General features: G+C 43.6%; 2 protein-coding genes across 13 annotated transcripts; both read left to right on the forward strand.

The window, feature by feature from the left end:
- Window positions 1-2,699: 2,699 nt before the first annotated feature.
- Window positions 2,700-6,361, forward strand: LOC129603444 (uncharacterized). Of its 8 annotated transcripts, none has more exons than XM_055504664.1 (10): window positions 2,702-2,894; window positions 3,013-3,114; window positions 3,734-3,831; window positions 4,387-4,486; window positions 4,835-5,004; window positions 5,371-5,418; window positions 5,653-5,677; window positions 5,758-5,840; window positions 5,928-6,012; window positions 6,125-6,361. In XM_055504664.1, exons 2-10 carry the CDS (start codon window positions 3,018-3,020, stop codon window positions 6,280-6,282), a joined length of 864 nt encoding a protein of 287 aa, XP_055360639.1. In that variant the 5' UTR covers window positions 2,702-2,894; window positions 3,013-3,017; the 3' UTR covers window positions 6,283-6,361. The 8 variants fall into 8 exon arrangements, 7 of the variants coding, with proteins under 7 accessions (XP_055360639.1, XP_055360640.1, XP_055360634.1 ...); XM_055504665.1 differs by having other exon boundaries at window positions 4,856-5,004; XR_008693299.1 differs by lacking the exon at window positions 6,125-6,361 and adding an exon at window positions 5,532-5,555 and having other exon boundaries at window positions 2,700-2,894; window positions 3,734-4,486; window positions 5,928-5,958.
- Window positions 6,362-12,810: 6,449 nt separating this feature from the next.
- On the forward strand, window positions 12,811-18,627 carry LOC114846230 (uncharacterized). 5 transcript variants are annotated; one of them, XM_055504480.1, is made up of 5 exons: window positions 12,811-13,008; window positions 13,143-13,244; window positions 13,866-14,612; window positions 14,956-15,132; window positions 15,484-18,627. In XM_055504480.1, the coding sequence occupies exons 2-5, from the start codon at window positions 13,148-13,150 to the stop codon at window positions 15,537-15,539; spliced, it is 1,077 nt and encodes a 358-aa protein (XP_055360455.1). In that variant the 5' UTR covers window positions 12,811-13,008; window positions 13,143-13,147; the 3' UTR covers window positions 15,540-18,627. The 5 variants fall into 5 exon arrangements, with proteins under 5 accessions (XP_055360455.1, XP_055360452.1, XP_055360456.1 ...); XM_055504477.1 differs by having other exon boundaries at window positions 12,814-13,024; window positions 15,484-18,626; XM_055504481.1 differs by having other exon boundaries at window positions 12,814-13,024; window positions 14,962-15,132; window positions 15,484-18,626.
- Window positions 18,628-19,521: the final 894 nt, after the last annotated feature.

The following is a 19,521-nucleotide window of genomic DNA, read 5'->3' on the forward strand; positions in this document are numbered from 1 at the left end:
GCACTGGGGACACATGTCATCTCCCACTGAAGCTCCTCAGTGGCAAAGCAGGATGGACTGCAGCATCATGTGTTATGGAGGGGACACATGGTTGTCTGCTGTTCCAATCATGCTCCACACCACAGGGAGCAGTGCCACTGATACTGATGTACTGACCAGTGTGTCTGTCAGTCCAGTGGACAAAGGTGAATACAGGATTTTGATTGTGTGACCATTTCAAAGATGTCAAAGGAAGTAGTTGAGTAGAAATAAATGTTTGTATTACAACCTGATCCTACAAATTAATCATCTTTCTTCACATTCAGTTTCGTAAGGAGAAGACGATGAGGGCACCAGGAGACGAGGAGAAGGAGGTGAGGAGACACGTACCACTTTATTTGTTCTATTAGGTTGAGATAAAGAAACACAAAGGATAAGTTACACTTATCTGGTGACACTTTATCTGTTTTATTATTTTTTCCTGCAGATTAAGGTAAAATAAATACACAAGGTAAGTAAATAAAGATGTTAAGTTGGGATACGTTTACATTTGACTTTTTCTACATTTTAATTGACAGTAGTGTAATATTTTGTCTTTGTGTCTTTTAGCTGCAGAAGGAGACAACAGGCAATGGTAAATACAACTAAAATGTCCTTCAAGTATTTCTCTGATGTAGTTACTCACTCTGCATTCTAATGCTTTCACTTTACTAGAGACGACCGATCTGGACCATGGTCCTGCAGTCCAAGGAGATGTCAAACGGATTGCAGGAAATTCGGCTGCACAATTACATTCAGTAAGAATGACATATCGTGGCTTATTCGTAGTCTGTACTTGACGTCATGTGCTCCTGAAGCCAATGTTTTCATTTTGGTTGCGACAGGTGCAGCTGTGGAGGATGGAGACAACAGACACCATAGGACTACCTGGAGAGAAGTTGTCACCTGTGTGTATAGAGGCTCAATGCTGTAAGTAATCACCTGAGCAGTAATTTACCTGAGTAGTAAAGTGGTGATAAGCTTAACATCTCAATGCAGACTTGTATGTTAACAACACATCTGTTTGTGATGTTTCTTCTAGCATCCTTCGCCTCTTTGCTCCCTCCAGCCTCCGGTCCCGACAGAGGGGAGCCTCCCAGTGCTAACCACATAGAGGAAGTGTCTTTATCACTGCTCCCTCTGTGCTGCTGGGTTTGGGAGACTCTTCACATAATCAGTGGTGTTGACCTCCATCTGTAAACAGAAGACAGTCAAGACAAGTCATATTCATAAATAATTTGAAACAAATTGTAATAAATACGTTTCATGTTAAACCTCATTTACTTTGTATTTCTTCATGTTTTACTGTGAGATTCTGAATATGTTGGTAAAATGGTAAAAATAATTACTCATTACTCATGACACTCTCACAACACTTTCATGAAGCGTTAAATAACAGACTGAGATCAGAATTTTGTTGTAAACACTAATCAGGTTGTTCATTTGTCCATAGAAACTTCTTCCTTACTTCACTTTACTACATACATCAACTTATTGAATACAGATGTAATAATTAGCGAGTCTGCAACAATAATGATGTACAGTAACTGCATGTCGTGTCCAAACCGGTTGGTGACAGTCTCCAGTTCCTGAGTTCATCTCTAGCAAAAGGAGACAAGCTGATCTAAGGTCAGTGGGAGAAGTAGAACACTGTCACAGCCTGATAATCTCACATAGCAGAACCTTCAATGTCCACGTGCAGATGTTCAGCACAGACCTCCTTGAAATGCAGACGCTGCTTGTTTGACCTGTCTGAAGCTCTGTGCTTAACTTAGAAACTTTGTTAAATATGCTTTAGTAACATGTAACCTACATTAGGTAGTGGACGGTGTAAACGGCTGTCGGCCGCACTGACTTCTGTCAGTGTGTTGCATTTCCGTGAGCTAATCCCAACTGGGTGGTAACATCAGGAGATTCTGGGAACATCCTGTGCGGCAGTTTAGTCACATGACATACCTTAAAATACTGTATGGATGAACTAATGAACGAGGAAATACTAGTGACGGTCTGGCATTATGGACCAAAGCCATTTTATTCAATACCAAAGTTGACAGCTAATACTGTTTTTTAGCATTAGATGCCGCTTTCAACTACTAACAAATCCTACATTATACAGTAAAAGTGCACAGCCATTGTTAGATGAGAAGTTTATTGTATATTTGTATATTAGATATTTCTTTTGCAGATTTACATAATTACACCTTATTATGAAAACAGAAAGTAGCGTTGATAGTGAGTGATTTATTTTGGGCTCTAGTTAGATTATTGATCAATTTAAAAAATAAATGACGGATGAACGAATGGCGATCCACTGGACCGCAGTATTTTACTCTGACTGAGCACCGACCACATCCTTCGCTATCTAAATACAGCTGTCCAGGGCCGAAAAGTTTCAATAAAACCGCTCTCAGATAAAACGTCTTTGTTTAAACAGCCCTAAACAACTTCAACATCTTCCATTATCGTTCAGTTCAAATTTAAGTCCATGTGGAAATTCCTGTACATGGTAACCACGGAATTAATTTGCAGGGAGAAACAGGAAATACAAAAAAAGATTGACTTGGTTTCTGACCAATCAGAGCTAATGTTGCCTTATAATTGGAGTCGCAGTCGCAGACTCGAGATCTGATTGGTTATCGCCTGGCGACACAAGCCTGGTGAAATATGATTGGATAAAAACTTTACAATAATATACAACGGTTGGAGCGGCGAAACAAAGCGGATATAATATGACGCGAAGAAAACAGACCATGGCGAATCATTTTATCTACAAAGAAAATCTGACCATGTTTAGGCTAGCAGAGATCGCTTAGCTGCGTCTGATTGCGGCCCCTTTGCGTGGTCACGCACGTCCGTGCACGTGCGTCAAAACCATGGTAACCGGCGCTGAGTTAATAAAAGAAGCGCAGCCGTGTGATTTTACACATTTGCCTCTGGTCTTGGAGACATTGACAGCAAAACAAAAGTCTGTGACCACATTAATTTGTTTTGCAGAAGCAATGGAGCGCCACTTGCCCCCGAGGATCTGGGAGCTCTGGACACGGTTCAGACGGTGGAGCCGCGGAGGCAGACAGCGGTGGCAGCCGGAGGGGGAAGGTAAGCGGCTCCTCCTAGTGTCTTAAGTGTGTACAGTCTGACGGTGAACGATGTAAACACTGACTGAAAGGTTAAATGCTAGGTGTAATAGCAGTTGAATATGTTAACAAAGGTGGAAGCGTTGATATTTTGCTTTGCTTTGGCACAATTCTTCCCCATTTATCGTTGGAGATTTGGTAGAAATAAAAAAAAGATGGCGACTCGGCGCCTATTCTTAATCACCATGGCAACAAGGTGCCCAGGTTAGCTTGCTAAGCTTGACTTTTTTTTACCAAGCGCTGTATTTTCCATTTGCAGCTAAAATGTGTTTGTTTGTCAGACAAGTGTAGAGAGTATGTCTCATTTCAATGGGACAAACACATGTGAACAAGACGTCTAAGTTTGTACATTTAACGAGCTAAAAACTGTTGTTACTGTTGTACTAAGTGCAGCATTTCCTGTCATGTGTGAAAACATGGTAGAAACCTGACTAGTAGATGATGCATGTGATGCAGGGTGGTTAGTGCAGCTAATGTGAGCATGAATGCAGTTTAGGTGCTTAGTGTTACAGGCCTCCTGTTGTAGTGTGAATGAAGATGAAGTGAGTTCCAAATGTCTGTTCTCTGGCTTTCACACACAGTTGCTGTGCACGGTCGTCCACCTAGGCGTTGGAGGACTCGCTTTGAGCGAGCCACTTCCCACGTTCAGGAAGTTGGGCCCCCCACCTCTGGCATTGAGGTACCCCGCTTTGACCTGCCTTCTTACTTAGATGTTCGACTTCCTCTTTACACTGATCTCTTTCCTCCTCATTCTCCTCCACGCTTTCCTGTTCCTTCTGCTATTCCTTCCTCACCTCCTCCTCCCTATTCTCCTCCACACTCTCCTGTTCCTTCTTCTGTTCCTTCCACCCCCCCTCCTCCTTATTCTCCTGTTCCTTCTCGCTCTTTTGCTGCTCCTCATTCTCCTCCACGCTCTCCTGTTCGTCCTTCTTCTGTTCCTTCCACACCCCCTCCTCCTTATTCTCCTGTTCCTTCTCGCTCTTTTGCTCCTCCTCATTCTCCTCCACGCTCTCCTGTTCGTCCTTCTTCTGTTCCTTCCACACCCCCTCCTCCTTATTCTCCTGTTCCCTCTTGCTCTCCGGCTCCTCCTCTTTCTCCTCCATGCTCTTTTGCTCCTTCTTCTTCTATTCCACCTTCACCCCCTGCTCCTTCCCCTCTGGTTCCACCTATTGTGGCTCCTTCTGAGCTGCCCTGTGTTCCCGATGCTGGCCTTCCCCTGTCTCCTGTTATTCAGGACTCAGGCTCCACAGTGGAAGGGACCAGTGAGGACTTAGCGGTTGGGGAAACCAACGAGGCTCCTAGCAGCGGCAGCAGCAGCAGCACACCTGGTAGAGGTAGGGAGGACAGTGATGAGGAGGGGGCTGCTCCCAAAAGACCATGTTTTACTGTGAGACACTGTGTCACACAGTAAACTTGGTCTTTGCCTTTGTTGGATGGCAGCAGCCACCTCTTCATTCACGGATAACTGGCCTCTGTTTCTGACAGGACCAGTTTATCCTACTGTCTTCTTTTTTCTTTTTTGATTTCTTTCTTGGTAATTTTAAGTATTCATCCAAACCCTGAGAACTAGCCTTTGCGTCTGGCTGGGCAGTTCTTGTCCCAGGTAGCGTCTGGCACTGGGACCTTTCTTTCTTTCCTGGATGAATACAGGTTTAAATGCTAATATTTACCCTGAGAACTAGCCTTTGCGTCTGGCTGGGCAGTTCTTGTCGCAGGTTGCGTCTGGCACTGGGGCCTGCGTGTACAGTTCAGCATGGTGGTGGGATGGACTTTTCTTTCACCCTGGAGGCTGAGTTCTGCGCCTGGCAGGGCCGTCGACCCCCCCATGCAAGTTGCTCTAGCATCTGGCAGGGTAACTATTATTTTTATTACCATGTTTTCCTCTACAGCCATAGGTCAGTTCAGTCACAGTGGCACTGGGGACACATGTCATCTCCCACTGAAGCTCCTCAGTGGCAAAGCAGGATGGACTGCAGCATCATGTGTTATGGAGGGGACACATGGTTGTCTGCTGTTCCAATCATGCTCCACACCACAGGGAGCAGTGCCACTGATACTGATGTACTGACCAGTGTGTCTGTCAGTCCAGTGGACAAAGGTGAATACAGGATTTTGATTGTGTGACCATTTCAAAGATGTCAAAGGAAGTAGTTGAGTAGAAATAAATGTTTGTATTACAACCTGATCCTACAAATTAATCATCTTTCTTCACATTCAGTTTCGTAAGGAGAAGACGATGAGGGCACCAGGAGACGAGGAGAAGGAGGTGAGGAGACACGTACCACTTTATTTGTTCTATTAGGTTGAGATAAAGAAACACAAAGGATAAGTTACACTTATCTGGTGACACTTTATCTGTTTTATTATTTTTTCCTGCAGATTAAGGTAAAATAAATACACAAGGTAAGTAAATAAAGATGTTAAGTTGGGATACGTTTACATTTGACTTTTTCTACATTTTAATTGACAGTAGTGTAATATTTGTCTTTGTGTCTTTTAGCTGCAGAAGGAGACAACAGGCAATGGTAAATACAACTAAAATGTCCTTCAAGTATTTCTCTGATGTAGTTACTCACTCTGCATTCTAATGCTTTCACTTTACTAGAGACGACCGATCTGGACCATGGTCCTGCAGTCCAAGGAGATGTCAAACGGATTGCAGGAAATTCGGCTGCACAATTACATTCAGTAAGAATGACATATCGTGGCTTATTCGTAGTCTGTACTTGACGTCATGTGCTCCTGAAGCCAATGTTTTCATTTTGGTTGCGACAGGTGCAGCTGTGGAGGATGGAGACAACAGACACCATAGGACTACCTGGAGAGAAGTTGTCACCTGTGTGTATAGAGGCTCAATGCTGTAAGTAATCACCTGAGCAGTAATTTACCTGAGTAGTAAAGTGGTGATAAGCTTAACATCACAATGCAGACTTGTATGTTAACAACACATCTGTTTGTGATGTTTCTTCTAGCATCCTTCGCCTCTTTGCTCCCTCCAGCCTCCGGTCCCGACAGAGGGGAGCCTCCCAGTGCTAACCACATAGAGGAAGTGTCTTTATCACTGCTCCCTCTGTGCTGCTGGGTTTGGGAGACTCTTCACATAATCAGTGGTGTTGACCTCCATCTGTAAACAGAAGACAGTCAAGACAAGTCATATTCATAAATAATTTGAAACAAATTGTAATAAATACGTTTCATGTTAAACCTCATTTACTTTGTATTTCTTCATGTTTTACTGTGAGATTCTGAATATGTTGGTAAAATGGTAAAAATAATTACTCATTACTCATGACACTCTCACAACACTTTCATGAAGCGTTAAATAACAGACTGAGATCAGAATTTTGTTGTAACACTAATCAGGTTGTTCATTTGTCCATAGAAACTTCTTCCTTACTTCACTTTACTACATACATCAACTTATTGAATACAGATGTAATAATTAGCGAGTCTGCAACAATAATGATGTACAGTAACTGCATGTCGTGTCCAAAACCGGTTGGTGACAGTCTCCAGTTCCTGAGTTCATCTCTAGCAAAAGGAGACAAGCTGATCTAAGGTCAGTGGGAGAAGTAGAACACTGTCACAGCCTGATAATCTCACATAGCAGAACCTTCAATGTCCACGTGCAGATGTTCAGCACAGACCTCCTTGAAATGCAGACGCTGCTTGTTTGACCTGTCTGAAGCTCTGTGCTTAACTTAGAAACTTTGTTTAAATATGCTTTAGTAACATGTAACCTACATTAGGTAGTGGACGGTGTAAACGGCTGTCGGCCGCACTGACTTCTGTCAGTGTGTTGCATTTCCGTGAGCTAATCCCAACTGGGTGGTAACATCAGGAGATTCTGGGAACACCCTTTGCGGCAGTTTAGTCACATGACATACCTTAAAATACTGTATGGATGAACTAATGAACGAGGAAATACTAGTGACGGTCTGGCATTATGGACCAAAGCCATTTTATTCAATACCAAAGTTGACAGCTAATACTGTTTTTTAGCATTAGATGCCGCTTTCAACTACTAACAAATCCTACATTATACAGTAAAAGTGCACAGCCATTGTTAGATGAGAAGTTTATTGTATATTTGTATATTAGATATTTCTTTTGCAGATTTACATAATTACACCTTATTATGAAAACAGAAAGTAGCGTTGATAGTGAGTGATTTATTTTGGGCTCTAGTTAGATTATTGATCAATTTAAAAAATAAATGACGGATGAACGAATGGCGATCCACTGGACCGCAGTATTTTACTCTGACTGAGCACCGACCACATCCTTCGCTATCTAAATACAGCTGTCCAGGGCCGAAAAGTTTCAATAAAACCGCTCTCAGATAAAACGTCTTTGTTTAAACAGCCCTAAACAACTTCAACATCTTCCATTATCGTTCAGTTCAAATTTAAGTCCATGTGGAAATTCCTGTACATGGTAACCACGGAATTAATTTGCAGGGAGAAACAGGAAATACAAAAAAAGATTGACTTGGTTTCTGACCAATCAGAGCTAATGTTGCCTTATAATTGGAGTCGCAGTCGCAGACTCGAGATCTGATTGGTTATCGCCTGGCGACACAAGCCTGGTGAAATATGATTGGATAAAAACTTTACAATAATATACAACGGTTGGAGCGGCGAAACAAAGCGGATATAATATGACGCGAAGAAAACAGACCATGGCGAATCATTTTATCTACAAAGAAAATCTGACCATGTTTAGGCTAGCAGAGATCGCTTAGCTGCGTCTGATTGCGGCCCCTTTGCGTGGTCACGCACGTCCGTGCACGTGCGTCAAAACCATGGTAACCGGCGCTGAGTTAATAAAAGAAGCGCAGCCGTGTGATTTTACACATTTGCCTCTGGTCTTGGAGACATTGACAGCAAAACAAAAGTCTGTGACCACATTAATTTGTTTTGCAGAAGCAATGGAGCGCCACTTGCCCCCGAGGATCTGGGAGCTCTGGACACGGTTCAGACGGTGGAGCCGCGGAGGCAGACAGCGGTGGCAGCCGGAGGGGGAAGGTAAGCGGCTCCTCCTAGTGTCTTAAGTGTGTACAGTCTGACGGTGAACGATGTAAACACTGACTGAAAGGTTAAATGCTAGGTGTAATAGCAGTTGAATATGTTAACAAAGGTGGAAGCGTTGATATTTTGCTTTGCTTTGGCACAATTCTTCCCCATTTATCGTTTGAGATTTGGTAGAAATAAAAAAAAAGATGGCGACTCGGCGCCTATTCTTAATCACCATGGCAACAAGGTGCCCAGGTTAGCTTGCTAAGCTTGACTTTTTTTTACCAAGCGCTGTATTTTCCATTTGCAGCTAAAATGTGTTTGTTTGTCAGACAAGTGTAGAGAGTATGTCTCATTTCAATGGGACAAACACATGTGAACAAGACGTCTAAGTTTGTACATTTAACGAGCTAAAAACTGTTGTTACTGTTGTACTAAGTGCAGCATTTCCTGTCATGTGTGAAAACATGGTAGAAACCTGACTAGTAGATGATGCATGTGATGCAAGGTGGTTAGTGCAGCTAATGTGAGCATGAATGCAGTTTAGGTGCTTAGTGTTACAGGCCTCCTGTTGTAGTGTGAATGAAGATGAAGTGAGTTCCAAATGTCTGTTCTCTGGCTTTCACACACAGTTGCTGTGCACGGTCGTCCACCTAGGCGTTGGAGGACTCGCTTTGAGCGAGCCACTTCCCACGTTCAGGAAGTTGGGCCCCCCACCTCTGGCATTGAGGTACCCCGCTTTGACCTGCCTTCTTACTTAGATGTTCGACTTCCTCTTTACACTGATCTCTTTCCTCCTCATTCTCCTCCACGCTTTCCTGTTCCTTCTGCTATTCCTTCCTCACCTCCTCCTCCCTATTCTCCTCCACACTCTCCTGTTCCTTCTTCTGTTCCTTCCACACCCCCTCCTCCTTATTCTCCTGTTCCTTCTCGCTCTTTTGCTGCTCCTCATTCTCCTCCACGCTCTCCTGTTCGTCCTTCTTCTGTTCCTTCCACACCCCCTCCTCCTTATTCTCCTGTTCCTTCTCGCTCTTTTGCTCCTCCTCATTCTCCTCCACGCTCTCCTGTTCGTCCTTCTTCTGTTCCTTCCACACCCCCTCCTCCTTATTCTCCTGTTCCCTCTTGCTCTCCGGCTCCTCCTCTTTCTCCTCCATGCTCTTTTGCTCCTTCTTCTTCTATTCCACCTTCACCCACTGCTCCTTCCCCTCTGGTTCCACCTATTGTGGCTCCTTCTGAGCTGCCCTGTGTTCCCGATGCTGGCCTTCCCCTGTCTCCTGTTATTCAGGACTCAGGCTCCACAGTGGAAGGGACCAGTGAGGACTTAGCGGTTGGGGAAACCAACGAGGCTCCTAGCAGCGGCAGCAGCAGCAGCACACCTGGTAGAGGTAGGGAGGACAGTGATGAGGAGGGGGCTGCTCCCAAAAGACCATGTTTTACTGTGAGACACTGTGTCACACAGTAAACTTGGTCTTTGCCTTTGTTGGATGGCAGCAGCCACCTCTTCATTCACGGATAACTGGCCTCTGTTTCTGACAGGACCAGTTTATCCTACTGTCTTCTTTTTTTCTTTTTTGATTTCTTTCTTGGTAATTTTAAGTATTCATCCAAACCCTGAGAACTAGCCTTTGCGTCTGGCTGGGCAGTTCTTGTCCCAGGTAGCGTCTGGCACTGGGACCTTTCTTTCTTTCCTGGATGAATACAGGTTTAAATGCTAATATTTACCCTGAGAACTAGCCTTTGCGTCTGGCTGGGCAGTTCTTGTCGCAGGTTGCGTCTGGCACTGGGGCCTGCGTGTACAGTTCAGCATGGTGGTGGGATGGACTTTTCTTTCACCCTGGAGGCTGAGTTCTGCGCCTGGCAGGGCCGTCGACCCCCCCATGCAAGTTGCTCTAGCGTCTGGCAGGGTAACTATTATTTTTATTACCATGTTTTCCTCTACAGCCATAGGTCAGTTCAGTCACAGTGGCACTGGGGACACATGTCATCTCCCACTGAAGCTCCTCAGTGGCAAAGCAGGATGGACTGCAGCATCATGTGTTATGGAGGGGACACATGGTTGTCTGCTGTTCCAATCATGCTCCACACCACAGGGAGCAGTGCCACTGATACTGATGTACTGACCAGTGTGTCTGTCAGTCCAGTGGACAAAGGTGAATACAGGATTTTGATTGTGTGACCATTTCAAAGATGTCAAAGGAAGTAGTTGAGTAGAAATAAATGTTTGTATTACAACCTGATCCTACAAATTAATCATCTTTCTTCACATTCAGTTTCGTAAGGAGAAGACGATGAGGGCACCAGGAGACGAGGAGAAGGAGGTGAGGAGACATGTACCACTTTATTTGTTCTATTAGGTTGAGATAAAGAAACACAAAGGATAAGTTACACTTATCTGGTGACACTTTATCTGTTTTATTATTTTTTCCTGCAGATTAAGGTAAAATAAATACACAAGGTAAGTAAATAAAGATGTTAAGTTGGGATACGTTTACATTTGACTTTTTCTACATTTAATTGACAGTAGTGTAATATTTTGTCTTTGTGTCTTTTAGCTGCAGAAGGAGACAACAGGCAATGGTAAATACAACTAAAATGTCCTTCAAGTATTTCTCTGATGTAGTTACTCACTCTGCATTCTAATGCTTTCACTTACTAGAGACGACCGATCTGGACCATGGTCCTGCAGTCCAAGGAGATGTCAAACGGATTGCAGGAAATTCGGCTGCACAATTACATTCAGTAAGAATGACATATCGTGGCTTATTCGTAGTCTGTACTTGACGTCATGTGCTCCTGAAGCCAATGTTTTCATTTTGGTTGCGACAGGTGCAGCTGTGGAGGATGGAGACAACAGACACCATAGGACTACCTGGAGAGAAGTTGTCACCTGTGTGTATAGAGGCTCAATGCTGTAAGTAATCACCTGAGCAGTAATTTACCTGAGTAGTAAAGTGGTGATAAGCTTAACATCTCAATGCAGACTTGTATGTTAACAACACATCTGTTTGTGATGTTTCTTCTAGCATCCTTCGCCTCTTTGCTCCCTCCAGCCTCCGGTCCCGACAGAGGGGAGCCTCCCAGTGCTAACCACATAGAGGAAGTGTCTTTATCACTGCTCCCTCTGTGCTGCTGGGTTTGGGAGACTCCTCACATAATCAGTGGTGTTGACCTCCATCTGTAAACAGAAGACAGTCAAGACAAGTCATATTCATAAATAATTTGAAACAAATTGTAATAAATACGTTTCATGTTAAACCTCATTTACTTTGTATTTCTTCATGTTTTACTGTGAGATTCTGAATATGTTGGTAAAATGGTAAAAATAATTACTCATTACTCATGACACTCTCACAACACTTTCATGAAGCGTTAAATAACAGACTGAGATCAGAATTTGTTGTAACACTAATCAGGTTGTTCATTTGTCCATAGAAACTTCTTCCTTACTTCACTTTACTACATACATCAACTTATTGAATACAGATGTAATAATTAGCGAGTCTGCAACAATAATGATGTACAGTAACTGCATGTCGTGTCCAAACCGGTTGGTGACAGTCTCCAGTTCCTGAGTTCATCTCTAGCAAAAGGAGACAAGCTGATCTAAGGTCAGTGGGAGAAGTAGAACACTGTCACAGCCTGATAATCTCACATAGCAGAACCTTCAATGTCCACGTGCAGATGTTCAGCACAGACCTCCTTGAAATGCAGACGCTGCTTGTTTGACCTGTCTGAAGCTCTGTGCTTAACTTAGAAACTTTGTTTAAATATGCTTTAGTAACATGTAACCTACATTAGGTAGTGGACGGTGTAAAAGGCTGTCGGCCGCACTGACTTCTGTCAGTGTGTTGCATTTCCGTGAGCTAATCCCAACTGGGTGGTAACATCAGGAGATTCTGGGAACACCCTTTGCGGCAGTTTAGTCACATGACATACCTTAAAATACTGTATGGATGAACTAATGAACGAGGAAATACTAGTGACGGTCTGGCATTATGGACCAAAGCCATTTTATTCAATACCAAAGTTGACAGCTAATACTGTTTTTTAGCATTAGATGCCGCTTTCAACTACTAACAAATCCTACATTATACAGTAAAAGTGCACAGCCATTGTTAGATGAGAAGTTTATTGTATATTTGTATATTAGATATTTCTTTTGCAGATTTACATAATTACACCTTATTATGAAAACAGAAAGTAGCGTTGATAGTGAGTGATTTATTTTGGGCTCTAGTTAGATTATTGATCAATTTAAAAAATAAATGACGGATGAACGAATGGCGATCCACTGGACCGCAGTATTTTACTCTGACTGAGCACCGACCACATCCTTCGCTATCTAAATACAGCTGTCCAGGGCCGAAAAGTTTCAATAAAACCGCTCTCAGATAAAACGTCTTTGTTTAAACAGCCCTAAACAACTTCAACATCTTCCATTATCGTTCAGTTCAAATTTAAGTCCACGTGGAAATTCCTGTACATGGTAACCACGGAATTAATTTGCAGGGAGAAACAGGAAATACAAAAAAAAGATTGACTTGGTTTCTGACCAATCAGAGCTAATGTTGCCTTATAATTGGAGTCGCAGTCGCAGACTCGAGATCTGATTGGTTATCGCCTGGCGACACAAGCCTGGTGAAATATGATTGGATAAAAACTTTACAATAATATACAACGGTTGGAGCGGCGAAACAAAGCGGATATAATATGACGCGAAGAAAACAGACCATGGCGAATCATTTTATCTACAAAGAAAATCTGACCATGTTTAGGCTAGCAGAGATCGCTTAGCTGCGTCTGATTGCGGCCCCTTTGCGTGGTCACGCACGTCCGTGCACGTGCGTCAAAACCATGGTAACCGGCGCTGAGTTAATAAAAGAAGGGCAGCCGTGTGATTTTACACATTTGCCTCTGGTCTTGGAGACATTGACAGCAAAACAAAAGTCTGTGACCACATTAATTTGTTTTGCAGAAGCAATGGAGCGCCACTTGCCCCCGAGGATCTGGGAGCTCTGGACACGGTTCAGACGGTGGAGCCGCGGAGGCAGACAGCGGTGGCAGCCGGAGGGGGAAGGTAAGCGGCTCCTCCTAGTGTCTTAAGTGTGTACAGTCTGACGGTGAACGATGTAAACACTGACTGAAAGGTTAAATGCTAGGTGTAATAGCAGTTGAATATGTTAACAAAGGTGGAAGCGTTGATATTTTGCTTTGCTTTGGCACAATTCTTCCCCATTTAGCGTTTGAGATTTGGTAGAAATAAAAAAAAAAGATGGCGACTCGGCGCCTATTCTTAATCACCATGGCAACAAGGTGCCCAGGTTAGCTTGCTAAGCTTGACTTTTTTTTACCAAGCGCTGTATTTTCCATTTGCAGCTAAAATGTGTTTGTTTGTCAGACAAGTGTAGAGAGTATGTCTCATTTCAATGGGACAAACACATGTGAACAAGACGTCTAAGTTTGTACATTTAACGAGCTAAAAACTGTTGTTACTGTTGTACTAAGTGCAGCATTTCCTGTCATGTGTGAAAACATGGTAGAAACCTGACTAGTAGATGATGCATGTGATGCAAGGTGGTTAGTGCAGCTAATGTGAGCATGAATGCAGTTTAGGTGCTTAGTGTTACAGGCCTCCTGTTGTAGTTTGAATGAAGATGAAGTGAGTTCCAAATGTCTGTTCTCTGGCTTTCACACACAGTTGCTGTGCACGGTCGTCCACCTAGGCGTTGGAGGACTCGCTTTGAGCGAGCCACTTCCCACGTTCTGGAAGTTGGCCCCCCCACCTCTGGCATTGAGGTACCCCGCTTTGACCTGCCTTCTTACACACAACTTCCTCTTTACACTGATCTCTTTCCTCCTCATTCTCCTCCACGCTTTCCTGTTCCTTCTGCTATTCCTTCCTCACCTCCTCCTCCCTATTCTCCTCCACACTCTCCTGTTCCTTCTTCTGTTCCTTCCACACCCCCTCCTCCTTATTCTCCTGTTCCTTCTCGCTCTTTTGCTGCTCCTCATTCTCCTCCACGCTCTCCTGTTCGTCCTTCTTCTGTTCCTTCCACACCCCCTCCTCCCTATTCTCCTGTTCCTTCTTGCTCTTTTGCTCCTCCTCATTCTCCTCCACGCTCTCCTGTTCGTCCTTCTTCTGTTCCTTCCACACCCCCTCCTCCTTTTTCTCCTGTTCCCTCTTGCTCTCCGGCTCCTCCTCTTTCTCCTCCATGCTCTTTTGCTCCTTCTTCTTCTATTCCACCTTCACCCCCTGCTCCTTCCCCTCTGGTTCCACCTATTGTGGCTCCTTCTGAGCTGCCCTGTGTTCCCGATGCTGGCCTTCCCCTGTCTCCTGTTATTCAGGACTCAGGCTCCACAGTGGAAGGGACCAGTGAGGACTTAGCGGTTGGGGAAACCAACGAGGCTCCTAGCAGCGGCAGCAGCAGCAGCACACCTGGTAGAGGTAGGGAGGACAGTGATGAGGAGGGGGCTGCTCCCAAAAGACCATGTTTTACTGTGAGACACTGTGTCACACAGTAAACTTGGTCTTTGCCTTTGTTGGATGGCAGCAGCCACCTCTTCATTCACGGATAACTGGCCTCTGTTTCTGACAGGACCAGTTTATCCTACTGTCTTCTTTTTTTCTTTTTTGATTTCTTTCTTGGTAATTTTAAGTATTCATCCAAACCCTGAGAACTAGCCTTTGCATCTGGCTGGGCAGTTCTTGTCCCAGGTAGCGTCTGGCACTGGGACCTTTCTTTCTTTCCTGGATGAATACAGGTTTGAATGTTAATATTTACCCTGAGAACTAGCCTTTGCGTCTGGCTGGGCAGTTCTTGTCGCAGGTTGCGTCTGGCACTGGGGCCTGCGTGTACAGTTCAGCATGGTGGTGGGATGGACTTTTCTTTCACCCTGGAGGCTGAGTTCAGCGCCTGGCAGGGCCGTCGACCCCCCCCATGCAAGTTGCTCTAGCGTCTGGCAGGGTAACTATTATTTTTATTACCATGTTTTCCTCTACAGCATAAATTGTAATAAATATGTTTCATGTTAAACATAATATTTACGTTGTGTTTCTTCATGTATCACAGAGATTCTGATTACGTTGGTAAAATGGTAAAAATAATTATTATAAATTATGATATAACACCTTTATGAAACTTTACTGTAATTAATAGATTGAGATCAGAATAGTGTTATAACACTAATTAGGTTGTTCATTTGTCTATATAATTTTCTTCCTTATTTCACTTCACTACATAGGTCAACCTTTTGAATATGTATGTAATAATTAGTGAGTCTGCAACAATAATGATGTAACTGCATGTTGTGTCCAGGCTGGTTCATGACAATCTCCAGTTTCCGAGGTCATCTCCAGCAAAAAGCTATCTGATCTAGAAGATCTAAGATCCTTGGGAGACGTAGAACACAATCACAGCCTGATAATCTGACATGGAACCTTCCATGTCCATGTGCACATGTAACACACAGACGTCCTTGAAACACAGTGCAATGTGTTAAATCTTGTGAACCTATTGAGGAAGATGTGACACACTCCTATTTAGAGGCAAAAGAATCAGCGTTGTCCGAGTACAAACACAAGAGCTTTGGCAGATATGCAGTACCAACATGTACATGGGAGACTTTCTACCTGCTCTCTGACAGAGGAGAAGGCACACAAATGTGTAAACCCGTTCTCATTGGATTGACACATGTGCAGTAGCTGTGTCTGATCCTCTAATCCCACAGTTTGAAAAATGTATGTCATGGATTCAATAAATAAAAGCCTTTCTTCATCTGGATCCCAGTCTTTGCATAAAAGGTAAATTTGACATAAACTACAATGACAACAAATAGCAACAGGCTACAATGTGATCAATGATGCACTAATTCACACTGAGATCAGTGGTTTGTATTGCTGTCCACTGTGTTATGACTGATTGGACGTGTTCATATACTTGGTTGCAAGTTGTATTGTTTGAAGGCAAAATACATTTTTGCTGAGTATTTCAAATGTTTTGACACGGTTAGGGCCATTTGCAAACAAACTTTTTGGCATGGGAGCAGCTGTTTAGACTTGGATCTCATACAGTATAAGACATTGTTCAGGGGTTACTGGGATTGGACAGCTTAACCGGGTTGACAGGTGTACGCATAGTCCTTGCTGTGGTGGAAATTTTCCATAAAGAAGTAGATGAGAGAGAGTTGTCCTTTTGTGCGATTTATTGAAATAATAAAGAAAATAAAAATAATGGGGAAAGCAAATAAAAAGCATGGATGTTGATCGTGCACATCAACAAACCAAAAACCAGCTGGGGAGATCAGTGCACACACCACGAAGGTGTGATGCAAAGAGCCCACGATCCTCAAGTTGCTTCTGCCTTTTAGCTTCTCTGTCCGACTAGGGTGGAATGTCTTTCCAACCCAATCAAATTACATGCACCATCTCCTCCCTGTCGCAGTGTGTGTGAAGATTTTTACTTTCTCACACCTGCATCGCTGACGTCCAGCTATCTGTGAGAAAGGAGCACCAAGTCTCAACAGACAGAGACACAACTCCCCGACCTTGGGTTTGGGAGCTAGAGTTGAGAGTCTATCAGGCAGAGACAACCATTGAACAATCTAGGTGAAATGTCAAATGCATACAGTAAGACAAAACATAAGATATTAATTGCAGAACATAAGTCATAACTCGTATAATAACTGCATAGAAATAAGGAAGAGACATAGAAATAAGGAAGAGACAATTTTTGCCATAACACTCCCCCCTTTTGATTACACATTAATCAACCACTAAGAAGAAAAATTGTTAACATCACATTCTGTAATAATAAAAGATCCTTGCAAATGAAACAATAAGGGTATTAACTCATCAAGATTCAAAATACACCTTCACATAAAATGGAAGTAACTAAGGGACAAAAGGTTGGGAGCTGTTTTTGGGTAGTTATACAAGAATAACCTCTGTATTGGCATGTGAAGAAAATAAGCTCATAATCATATTTGTATCAGATTATATTTTGTGATTAGATAGCCTAAGATCATCGTCAAAGTCATTAAGTAAATTAGAGTTGGGGTTTTTGAACATAGTGCATTGTGTCATCTCATACGAGAGTGTTGCTGAGGTCGCACGCATGATGAGACCTCTAACCAGTGGGATAACGCAAAAACCAAACAAGAGAATCACAGCCATCTCAATTATAAAGGAAACAGCTGTGGACATGAGAACAGATTTCCATTTTCCAGACATCTCGTCTAGCCAATTCCAAGAGGAAGAATCTATACCAGAGTTAGCTGAGACTCTAAAGGCCGTGGAGCGCCTTCGCCACAATACCATTAGAATCAGTGTTATTCAGGATGTAAGTACAACATGCGTCTCCAAACATAACACAACCGCCTCTTTTCTCTGCTAACAACGTGTCTACGGCCATTCAATTGTAATGTAATAAAGACAATTAATGTATGATAGCCATACGTTTCCGGTGGGGTTCTGTTTCATATATTCTTAAGATAGATTTAATGCTTTCGGATCTTTAATTGTACATTTGCGTCTAGAGCGAATAGGAGATTCAGGGATTTAACCAGAATGATGATGCATATTTCCGCTTCTGTTGTCTTTCATCTGTAGATGAAGGATAGAACTAATTGTAGCAGTGAATAAAGTGATTGTGAGCAAATTAAACACCAAGTCAACTTCAGGATATTTAAACTCAGTGTTGTTGTTGTTGTGAATTTTCTCATTCAAAAGTAGTGTGTAAAGTTACATAGAAACATCATATGCTAAAGGCAATAATCCAAGTAACATAAAATGAAGTCTAACAAAGCATGTTTACAATTGATGTCTCGTAACAATCTGCTTCTTCCTGTTGAACAGTAGCGTTAGATTGTTTCCAACCTGTGTGTTGAAGTATTGATTGTTCGTTGGGGTTCTTCAGGTTGTGATCAGCTGATCACAGAGACACTTGGGGTTCGTTATCACCGCCAGGTTTCCTCCCAATGTCGTCTGAGTCACTGTCACTCCCGTGATGTGAAGAGTCTACACGTCGTCCAGCGTCGGCAACTCAAGGCTGCTCGTGTGTGTGTTTTCTCAGGAACGTGTGTGTAGATGTATGGTCTGATAGTGTGATTCATCGGTGCAGCTTTAGGCGGCGCTTGGCTCACACCTTTAGCTGAACGGTCAACGCAGCCTCGCCTCAGTGCGTGTGTGAGCACAGCGAGGGTCGTTCTTCTCAATTCTTTTCGTCAGTGGTGGTTTTCTTGTGTGGTGTAGATGTAGATGGAGGGTCGTCTGTCGGATCCGGGACCTTCCTGGATGGAGTTGATCCAAGTCGCTCTTTCTGTGATCTTCACAGCCGTGTGGGTCGTCAGAAAGACCTGGAAGTGGCCTCGCCACCGTTTTGAGTCCCAATGCTTCCTCCTGAACTCCTAACGATCGCCAGTCCCCTCGTTGGATGGTGTAATGGTCCTGTCGCCTGTTTTCACCTGTTGGAAATCTGAATTATGGGGAAAAGGTGTTTGGGCGGCACGGCGTGTCATCAGGCCCAAACCAGACTCCATGACTACAGGTGGAACCATTCGTCAGCCAGAGTCTGCGTTCCTGCGAGGTAGAAAATGTTTAAAGCACAGGGAGAGAGGAAAAAAGGAAGGAAAGGATAGAGAGAGTTGGAGAGAGGGAACAAGGATGAGGAGAGGAAACAAGGATCAGGAGAGGGAGGGGTTGTCGTCCTTCGCAGCAGCGTCTGCAGCTGCATGTCGGCACAAACAAAGTCGTCACTGATGTTGGACAGTTACAAACAGCATTAGCTGTAGGTACTGTAGCAGGACAGCGTCCAGCAAAGCAGAACCTAATCATGATGTAAGATAGGTTTGCAATCAGACTTCAAAAGCTTCCTATGCTTCCACAGAGCATCTGTGGAGTCTGTAGATGGTAACAGACTCTCCTTCTGCTAGTTTACTAGCTTCAGTCAACGCGGTCAACTCTGCAGCCTGAGCAGAGTAGTGTCTTAGCAAAGAGCCAGACTTCAAGACGGACTCTTGATAGTAATGTTCAGCATGTTGAGCAAGGTGGTGTTGCATCTAAGCCATCGGGCTGTGGAAAGATGTGATCTATTCCAAAAGAATCAAAGACACAGAATGAGGACAAAAGAACAGAAGTCGTACAACCTGATTTCTCATCCACTGTTTGAGTGAAAGGTCGCATAGGGTCAGATCAGGGAGACCCAAAGTAGGAGTCGACTGAAGAGCAAGCATGAGGTCAGTGAACGTTGTTCAGCCTCAGACGTCCACGTGAGACAAGAAGTGGACGATGAAGACGTCTGCATCAGAACCCTGAGTGGGGCCTCAAAGACAGTAAAGTTAGGACTGAAGTTCCTACA

This window comes from Betta splendens, chromosome 19 (assembly GCF_900634795.4).
Source record: "Betta splendens chromosome 19, fBetSpl5.4, whole genome shotgun sequence".
NCBI lineage: Eukaryota > Metazoa > Chordata > Actinopteri > Anabantiformes > Osphronemidae > Betta > Betta splendens.